The 10,331-nt window shown below is 51.4% G+C and overlaps 1 protein-coding gene across 1 annotated transcript; it reads left to right on the forward strand.

The window, feature by feature from the left end:
• The first annotated feature begins 8,067 nt into the window (after positions 1 to 8,067).
• EGR4 (early growth response 4) lies at positions 8,068 to 9,975 on the forward strand. The gene is made up of 2 exons (XM_024203778.2): positions 8,068 to 8,224; positions 8,639 to 9,975. Exons 1-2 carry the CDS (start codon positions 8,068 to 8,070, stop codon positions 9,973 to 9,975), a joined length of 1,494 nt encoding a protein of 497 aa, XP_024059546.2.
• Positions 9,976 to 10,331: the final 356 nt, after the last annotated feature.

The following is a 10,331-nucleotide window of genomic DNA, read 5'->3' on the forward strand; positions in this document are numbered from 1 at the left end:
TGTGCCACTGTAATGTTTTAAGTGTAGACATAGCCTCCGTTATGTGTTAGCGTTTCTGCTCCATGACTGGATCACTGATATTTTTAAAACAGGAAAATAGAGGGAGAAAGGAATGCAGCTGTTCAGACTCCAGTCTCTTTGTTTGCATGAGACTATGGGTTATCAGTGGTCTGAATCCAAAACCCATTGAAAACATTTGAAATGTTCCAACTGACTTTTGGAATAGAGCTGTGCAAATAACCAATCTTTCAGTTCACTGGCAGTTCAGGAAAAAAAACAGACAAAAAATTGTTTCAAGTCAATCTGAAGGGAATTTTCTTGGAATTTTTGGCAAATCAAGAAAGTTGCTACGATGATAAATACCCGTCACAACACCCCTTTCAAGATCCATGGGTCCTACACATGCTTATCACAACATGTGATGTACCTCATCAAATGCCCCAATAACAACAAAGTGGGTAAACCAGATAGTCACTACGCTCTTGAATGTCTTAGGGTTAAACTACTCAGTTTCCTCCTAGAACAGTGGTTCTCAAAATAGGGTCTACTGACACCCAGGACATCCATGCTATTGGTCCACAAGACGATCAAAGATTAGAGAGAGAACACCATAAAGGAGATGGGGTGAATGCACGGGGAGGAGATTCTGTGCGAGGATACCACTTATGCAATACTCCACAGGCTGGAAAGGTTGGAAGACTTTGGTTTTAGAGGGAAGACACCAAATTTCCCTTATCACAGCTGGGTTTTAGAATGTGCAAGGTTTGGCCCTTAGTTTCTCCAGCCTCCTCCATCCTGAAGGATCCACAAACATTATGCAGATAGAGGTAAGAAACCGTTTTCAGTCTCTCTGCACAGATACTATGGCGGAGAATGGTTTAGAAGAGTCATCTGAGGGAAGGGATCAGAAGGAGACCCCATCGACCGGAACGCATGGGATGCCTTGTCCTAGGGATGGGGGTTCCACGAACACCACTCCCAAGAGGAGGAGACGGTGGTGGTGGTCGGGGACTCCCTCCTAAGGGGGACAGAGTCATCCATCTGTCGTCCACACCCGGGAAACTTGAGAAGTGTGCTGCTTGCCTGGAGCTAGAATCCAGGATGTGCTGGAGTGTCTGCAGAGACTGATCAAGCTCTCGGACCACTACCCCTTCCTACTTCTTCATGTGGGCACCAATGATACTGCCAAGAATGACCTTGAGCGGGTCACTGCAGACTATGTGGCTCTGGGAAGAAGGATAAAGGAGTGTGAGGCGCAAGTTGTGTTCTCATCCATCCTCCCTGTTGAAGGGAAAGGCCCAGGTAGAGACCATCAAATTGTGGAGGTAAATACGTGGTTGCACAGGTGGTGTCAGAGAAAGGGCTTTGGATTCTTTGACCATGGGATGTTGTTTCAGGAAGAAGGATCGCTAGGAAGAGATGGGATCCATCTAATGAAGAGAGGGAGGAGTATCTTCGCAGGCAGGCTTGCTAACTTAGTGAGAAGGGCTTTAAACTAGGTTTGCCAGGGGATGGAGACCTAAGCCCTGAAGCAAGTGGGGAAGTGGGATACTGGGAGGAAATGCAAGGAGGAGGGTGCAACAGGGGAGGCTTCCTGATTCATACTGAGAAAGTAGGGCAATCGGCTAGTTATCTTAGGTGCCTTTACACGAACGCAAGAAGCCTGGGAAACAAGCAGGAGGAATTGGAAGTCCTGGCACAGTCAAAGAACTATGATGTGATTGGAATAACAGAGGCTCGGTGGGGTAACTCACATGACTGGAGCACTGTCATAGATGGGTATAAACTGTTCAGGAAGAACAGGCGGGGGAGAAAAGATGGAGGAGTTGTACTGTATGTAAGAGAGCAGTATGATTGCTCAGAGCTCCAGTATGAAACTGGAGAAAAGCCAGTTGAGAGTCTTTGGGTTAAGTTTAGATGCGAGAGCAACAGGTGATGTCATGGTGGGTGTCTGCTATGGACCACCAGACTAGGAGGATGAGGTGGACAAGGCTTTCTTCGGACAATTAACAGAAGTTTCCAGATCACAGGCCCTGATTCTCATGGGGGACTTCAATCACCCTGACATCTGATGGGAGAACAATACAGCAGTGCACAGACAATCCAGGAAGTTTTGGGGGACAACTTCCTTGTGCAAGTACTGGAGAAACCAACTAGGGGGCGTTCTCCTCTTGACCTGCGGCTCACAAACAGGGAAGAATTGGTAGGGGAAGTAAAAGTGGGTGGCAACCTGTACAGAAGTGACCATGAGATGGTCAAGTTCAGGATCCTGACAAAAGGAAGAAAGGAGAGCAGCAGAATAGGGACCCTGGACTTCGGGAAAGCAGACTTCGACTCCCTTAGGGATCTGATGGGCAGGATCCCCTGGGAGGCTAATATGAGGGGGAAAGGAGGCCAGGAGAGCTGGCTGTATTTTAAAGAAACCTTATTGAGGGCGCAGGAACAAACCATCCCGATGTGCAGAAAGAATAGCAAATATGGCAGGCGACCAGCTTGGCTTAACAGAAATCGTCAGTGAGCTTAAACACAAAAAGGAAGCTTACAAGAAGTGGAAACTTGGACAGATGACTAGGGAGGAGTATAAAAATATTGCTCAAGCATGCAGGGGTGTAATCAAGAAGACCAAAGTACAGTTGGAGTTGCAGCTAGCAAGGGTTGTTAAGGGTAACAAGAAGGGTTTCTACGGGTAGGTTAGAACAAAAAGAAGGTCAGGGAAAGTGTGGGCCCCTTACTGAATGGGGGAGGCAACCTAGTAACAGAGGATGTGGAAAAAGCTGAAGTACTCAATGCTTTTTTTTGCCTTGGTCTTCACAGACAAGGTCAGCTCCCAGACTGCTGCACTGGGCAGCACAGTATGGGGAGGAGATAAGTAGCCCTCAGTGGTGAAAGAACAGGTTAAGGACTATTTAGAAATGCTGGACATACACAAGTCCATGGGGCCGGATGCAATGCATCCAAGGGTGAGGAGGGAGTTGGCTGATGTGATTGCAGAGCCATTGGCCATTACCTTTGAAAACTCATGGCGATCGGGCAAATATAGTGCCGATCTTTAAAAAAAGGGAAGAAGGAGAACCTGGGGAACTACAGACCGGTCAGCCTCACCTCAGTCCTCAGAAAAATCATGGAGCAGGTCCTCAAGGAATCAATTTTGAAGCACTTGGACAAGAGGAAGGTGATCAGGAACAGTCAGCATGGATTCACCAAGGGCAAGTCATGCCTGACCAACCGGATTGCCTTCTATGATGAGATAACTGGCTCTTTGGCTATGGGGAAAGTGGTGGACGTGATATACCTTGACTTTAGCAAAGCTTTTGATATGGTCTCCCACAGTGTTCTTGACAGCAAGTTAAAGAAGTATGGATTGGATGAATGGACTATAAGGTGGATAGAAAGCTGGCTAGATCGTCAGGCTCAATGGGTAGCGATCAACGGCTCGATGTCTAGTTGGCAGCCAGTATCAAGCAGAGTGCCCCAGGGGTCGGTCCTGGGGCTGGTTTTGTTCAACATCTTTATTAATGATCTGGATGATGGGATGGATTGCACCCTCAGCAAGTTCGTGGATGACACTAAGCTGGGGGGAGAGGTAGATATGCTGGAGGGTAGGGATAGGGTCCAGAGTGACCTAGACAAAAGAAATCTGATGAGGTTCAACAAGGACAAGTGCAGAGTCCTGCACTTAGGATGGAAGAATCCCAGGCACTGCTACAGGCTGGGGACCGACTGACTAAGCAGCAGTTCTGCAGAAACGGACCTGGGGATTACAGTGGATGAGAAGCTGGATATGAGTCAGCAGTGTGCCCTTGTTGCCAAGAAGGCCAACGGCATTTTGGGCTCCATTAGTAGGAGCATTGCCAGCAGATCGAGGGAAGTGATTATTCCCCTCTATTCGGCACTGATGAGGGCACATCTGGAGTATTGTGTCAATTTTTGGGGCCCCCACTACACAAAGGATGTGGACAAATTGGAGAGAGTCCAGCAGAGGGCAACGAAAATGATTAGGGGGCTGGGGCACATGACTTATGAGGAGAGGCTGAGGGAACTGGGGTTATTTAGTCTGCAGAAGAGAAGAGTGAAGGGGGATTTGATAGCAGCCTTCAACTACCTAAAAGGGGGGTTCCAAAGAGGATGAAGCTTGGCTGTTCTCAGTGGTGGCAGATGACAGAACAAGAAGCAATGGTCTCAAGTTGCAGTGGGGGAGGTTTAGGTTGGATATCAGGAAACACTATTTCACTAGGAGGGTGGTGAAGCACTGGAATGGGTTACCTAGGGAGGTGGAGGAATCTCCATCCTTAGAGGTTTTTAAAGCCCGGCTTGACAAAGCCCTGGCTGGGATGATTTAGTTTGGCTTGGTCCTGCTTTGAGCAGGGGATTGGACTAGATGACCTCCTGAGGACTCTTCCAACCCTAATCTTCTATGATTCTATGATTATGTAGCTTTTGCAGAGCAAGAAGAAATCACTGAACTCACCACCTCTAGGGTGGAAAATGGCAGCTGTATAACAGCGTGATGCAACACTAATCAGCAGTTTAGTAGAGGAAGTGATGAAGAACGCCATGCCCAGCTGTAAATGCAGTGGGCACAATTAAGAATGCAGAATATTGGCCACGCTTCTGCAGCTGAGAGCCTTACAGGTGTGAATATAAATGGCCACGAGTGGTTGGGTCTTTGCTTTTACATCTCATTTAAAATATGTTACCTCCTCCAGCATCTCGCCCTCTAACACCAGGCTGGAGAACTGATCCAGAAGTAGGCCCAAGTGCCTGCTGAATGACCACTCGAACGTCACACTTCTTTGCCCTTTTATAGCCGCTTTCAGCCAAAGAGCTCGATGCGCTTTACAAATGTGAACATTGCCAACCTCCCTGCAAAGTGGGTAAGCGCGATCAGACACATTTAAAAGTACTCGCCCAAGGGTAACACTGTGAGTCACTGGAAGAGCCAGGAATAGTACTGAGGAGCCCTGGTTTCCAATCGCCCATTCCACAACACTGCTTCACCCTGCAGATACCGTTAGTGCATACAGTGCATTGCACCAGATATTGCCCAGTCTGAAATGCTGGTTATGGCACGTGCTGCAGACATCAAGCACAGGTAGGGACTTCCTCTCCCAGAGAACGTGCTCTGACATTGGCTTGTCAGGTGTATTCACCTCACTGCTCTGTGCCTCAGTTTCCTCATTTATAAAATGGGGATAACAATACGCACTTCTTTTTTCAAGTGCTTTGAGCTCCACTGATGAAAAGCCAGGGATTATTATTATTGTTATTATGCTATATAAAGATAAATCATTTTGCATTATCATTATGGGGCACCTGGCATTGGCCGCTGTCAGAAGACAGGATACTGGGCTAGATGGACCTTTGGTCTGACCCAGTATGGCCGTTCTTTTCTTCTTCTTTTAAAATTTGATCTCTTAAAAAATTCCACTGACATTTTTTTGACCCACTTAGTATGTGGCACACGTAACCGAATGCCCCCACTGCACTGCCCCGTGTGTCTGGCGCATCTGCCTGGGAAGTGGCACAGCAAAACACCAGAGCTTGGTGAGAGAATCTCAGCCCTGGCAAGAACCCTGCTGTCACATGACAGCTGTTATGGGTGTGAGCAGGGAAGAGGTAGACTTAGGGCTGGATCCTGCACACAACATCTCAGAGGCGCTGGACTTGATCCTGTGCTGGGCAGATGCAGAGCAATGCCAGGTATATGAGCAGGATAGGAAATACAAGGGACCTCCACGTTACTGGCTGCCTAACTCCAAGCAGAATCCTCTCTCACACCCAGTCCCATTTACCTTGGGAGTGAAGGAGACAGCAGGCAGGGAGCCTGTCATATACTAAAGATCAATGCCAGGGATTTAAACCTAATATTTCACCTGATTTGTACCCAGCTGTGCCTATCGTCCAGACTGCCACTGGAGTGCAAAAACCTTGCTCAACCTGCTGCATGCACAAGGATTTGCAGGATCAAGAGGAAAATAAGTGTTGAGTATTATTATTATTGGTATTATTACTGTATGGGTTCCTTAAATAATCTAACACCACTGGTGGAATAAAACCCCACACCCTGTCTTCTTCTTTCCCTTCTGGTGGAAAACTCATCAGGGTTAGCGCAGATAGTGTTCTGAAGGGAGGACTGATCGCTCAGTGGTTACAGGCTTAGGGTATCTGTCCAAGCTGTATTAGCCCTTAGTCCAAGTCCCTGCTCTGCTCTAGGCTGTAGGACCTTGGGCTAGTTGCTCTACTTCCCCATCTGTAAAATGGAACTAAAGCATTTCCCTGTGTTATGAGGTTAAATACATTAAGGATTGCGAACAGCTCAGCTACTACAGTAAGGAGGGCCCTACAAGTGCCCCAGAGAAGCAGCAGTGCTCTGAGCTATGCATTGTCTGTGGCTGAGAGGAAGCCAAAGGTGATGGAAATGCGATCAGGCTCTTTGAGTCACTACTAACCCCAGTGATTCTATTTTAAACTATCCTCCTTCCATGGTCTATTCTGACTGTGCATCTGGAGCCAAACCCTCCCTGACCCAAATACACACATACTTCAAACCAGGCAGCGGGGAAGCAATGAACTCTTTGCTGGGCTGGGGAATGAAAGCAAATTAGGGGAAATGATGGAGATGTTTTTGTTCATTGGGAATCTGCTTGTTAGATGTTAATCACATGACAATACAACCGGCACAATCCCTCCTCCACTAAATCAAAGCCAATGCAGAATGCCAGCAGAGGCGTAGCTTAATGCAAAAATCTCCCTCAGGAAGGGCGGAAGGGGATAACAAACCCAACATCTTTCATGCTTCTAGAAGGAACAAGAGCAACAAAATACATACACATGGCAGGGGGGAAAGAGCATAAGGTGAATAGGAGCCTGGGGTGATGTAAATCTGGAATAACAGCTCCCCACATTGGGAGGAAAGCCAAGGCCTTTAAGGAATTGCATAATTATGCAGTGGAAAGTCTATTCCGTCAGGGCCTGATCCCGAGAGGTGCTGAGCCCTTTACTCAGTGGGCGTTGAGCATCAAACCCTAAGCGTGGCACCCCCTTTGTGTGCCTGTAACATTGGGAACACACGTGTTTATGAATGCAGGGCCAGTGTGTACATGGAATAGGTGGTTGGTTCCATGTGCACGTGTGTCTGAAAGACGCCATTGGAGGTGTGGCTATGATTTAGTCGGGGATTGGTCCTGCTTTGAGCAGGGGGTGGGACTAGATGACCTCCTGAGGTCCCTTCCAACCCTGAGATCCTATGATTCTATGAAAGCTCTGTGTGTGTGTGTGTGTATAAATATACAAATACCGCTCTTCCATTAACCGGAGCCATAAATACACCCACTTGGCGGAGCCATGATTCACAGCTATAGCTGCCTAGCCTACATTTCTCTCTCCCTCCAGCTGAATGAGCTGAAAGCCAAGCTGGGATCCCCCCGCAGCCTTTGGCGTCGCCTCCATCGGGGAACCCCAGCTCCAGCTGTTCCAGCGGGGGAAGAATTCGCCCTGGGCCTCCTGCCACTCACGTGCCCGTCCCCCAGGGGCCGGGGGGAGGCTGCCTCCAGCCTGTGGGGGGGTCTCACTTTTCCTTTCCTGGGGGGCGGCAAGCCCAGCTCGGCTGAGCAGAATTCCCAGCCTTTGGGGCGGTTGGCACTCCCTGATCAGCAGCGCCCGGGTTATTGTTATTATGGAAAGGCAGGGAAAGAAAAAAAGGGGGAGGGGGGGGAGAAGAGCTGGCAAAACGTCACAAGGAGAGATTTCCTTATTGGGACTCCCTAGCCTACATCCTGAGTCCATCTATGGGCATTTACGTCACGGCCCGCCTCACTGGGGACTCCAGAAAAGGAAGCGGCGCGGCGCGGCGGAAGATCAGAGGCAGCCCCGCTGCAGGTATAAAAGGCGCCGCAGCGCTGGGAGCCGGGAGTCCCCGCCAAGCCCCGGCGCAGCAAGCTGAGCGCACCCGGGCACCGGCCTGGGAAGGAGACCGCAGGGGCTGGAGCGGCGATCGGGAGCTGGAGAGCTGGGGACTTTCCCTGCAGCCCCACCCCCCCTTCCTCCCCGAGCCTGGGCTCGCCGGAGATGTTGAGCGTGATGGATTTCTCCTGCCAGGACTCGCTGTACTCCAAGTACCAGGAGAGCTGCGAGCTCAAAGCCGGGGAGCACCCGGGCTCAGGCCCGCAGGAGCAGCAACTTCTGGCGGGGCAGCAGAGGGAGGCGGCGGCCGATTTCCTCGGAGGTAAGAGGACCCCCCCCCGCCACCCCCTTCAACTTGTAGCCAAGCAGGATAGGGGGGGGGGGATCCGGCTTCCAAGCAGCTGAGCCTGTGGCGTTGAAAGAGGACCAGGGCTCTTGCTTAGCGAGAGTGGCCCTTGGCAATGATCCGAAGCTGACTAATGCCTGGGCAGGGCCTTCCCCAGAGACCCCGGGAGGGTGGGGATTGGGCGGGGGGCACGTTGCTCTCCTGTGGCTGTGGCCCGGCTTTGAAGGCACCGCGATGTTAGACGCCGCGATGTGTTATATAACCCAGCTGGGCTGGGAGTTTCTGCGTGGACCGCTCTTGCACCGCTATTGATGCCGCCCGGTCTGTATGTCCCGCCCCCTGGCCAAGCAATGTCTCTGACCAGCTTTTGTTTCCCCTTTTAATTCCCAGGTGAATTCATGGGGTCCACAACAAACGGGGAAACGGCCGATTACTTCTTCCTAGGCAGCCAGCCAGCCCCCTCGCTCAGCTACACGGGCAGCTTTCTCATCAAGGCGATGCCGGAGCAGCCCCAGGACCAGGAATCCCTCTTCAACTTGATGTCGGGCATCCTGGGCCTCTCTCCTTTCCCTGGCTCCGAAGGCCACCAGAGACAACTGGACTCTCTCTACTCGGTCCCAGACGCCCTTCAGAACCACTTGGACCTTTACTCCAACTGCCAGCCGGAACTGAATCTCTCTGTCCAGCCCCCCTTCGCCGAGCAGGGCTACCCCGCCTTCCCCACGCTGGAGAACGCGCCCCGAGTCCAAACCTCCCCGACCGTAGGGAGCTCCGCGCAGTGTCTCTTTGAGGCAAAACTGTTGGAAAACAAGCAGGACATTAAGATTCCAGCCCTGGACAAATTTAAGGTTTCCTGCTCCCAATGGGAGCCACTGGCTCAACCTGAGAACTACTTGCCAGATGGCTACCAGTCCTCTGAGTCCTTCCAGCCCCCGGAAAGTAGCCAAGCCATGTTCCATCCCCTCGGATCCAAAATCGAAAACGTGTTGTCCGTCAGCTGCCGGTCCGAGCTCAACAGCCTGTCTGAAGCCTCGGGGACCTACAGCAACAGCTTAGGTTTCAGTTGCGAGCCGGAAAGTTTCCAGAATCTCAACAGCCAGGGGCAGATCCCCGGCGACTTCGGTGAGGCCAAGATCCACCACCTCCCACCGCAGTTAATGCAAGACTTCGACTCCTCCTTGGCCCCACCCGAGGTCGTTCCAAGCTTAATGAATCCAACCGAGCTCCTCCACCGCCACCAGTCCCCGTCAGTCCCTACCGCAGACTTCCTGGCCCATCCCTCCACCTCCTCCGCCAACGCTTTAATCTCCACCCACCCCAACCTCCTAAGCGAGCCCAAGAAGAGAACCCGCAGGAACAAATGCTCCTCCAAATGCTTCTGCCCCAAGCCGCACGAGAAATCCTTCACCTGCCCCGTGGAGAACTGCATCCGGAGCTTCGCCAGGTCGGACGAGCTCAACAGGCACCTCCGGATCCACACGGGCCACAAGCCTTTCCAGTGCCGCATCTGCCTGCGGAACTTCAGCCGCAGCGACCACCTCACCACCCACATCCGGACGCACACCGGGGAGAAGCCCTTCTCCTGTGACATCTGTGGCCGCCGGTTTGCCAGGAGCGACGAGAAGAAGAGACACAGCAAAGTCCATTTGAAGCAGAAAGCGAGGACCGAGGAGAAGCTCAAAGGCCTGGGCTTCTATGCGGTGGGGCTGTCATTTGGCACACTCTAAAGCCCAACGGGGAGCCCTGATTGATGTCGTTTTCTGGGGTGAGCCCGGTCACACCTTGCTGAAGGGATCAGGCTGGAGAGCCCACCTCCCAATGGCTCCTTAGTGGCAGTGGCAAAGATCATGACAATTGGTGGTGGGCAGGGATCGCTCCATCTGGCGATTCATTCTCGCCTGGAGAGAAGGCGCTTTAGATGTACATAAGTGAAAGGCACCACACCGGTTCCGATGGGATCCAGGGGCGATGCACAATCGTATGTGCAGTGTCGCGGCTGGAGTAAGCCAAGAGGTCTCGGAAGTGAAGGAGAAAGAGGAATAATCCGCGCTACAGGCAGTCACGCTGTTTCAGCACCACGCGG

The sequence above is a fragment of the Terrapene carolina genome, unplaced genomic scaffold (genome assembly GCF_002925995.2).
Source record: "Terrapene carolina triunguis isolate 2854851 unplaced genomic scaffold, T_m_triunguis-2.0 Scaffold633, whole genome shotgun sequence".
Lineage (NCBI taxonomy): Eukaryota > Metazoa > Chordata > Testudines > Emydidae > Terrapene > Terrapene triunguis.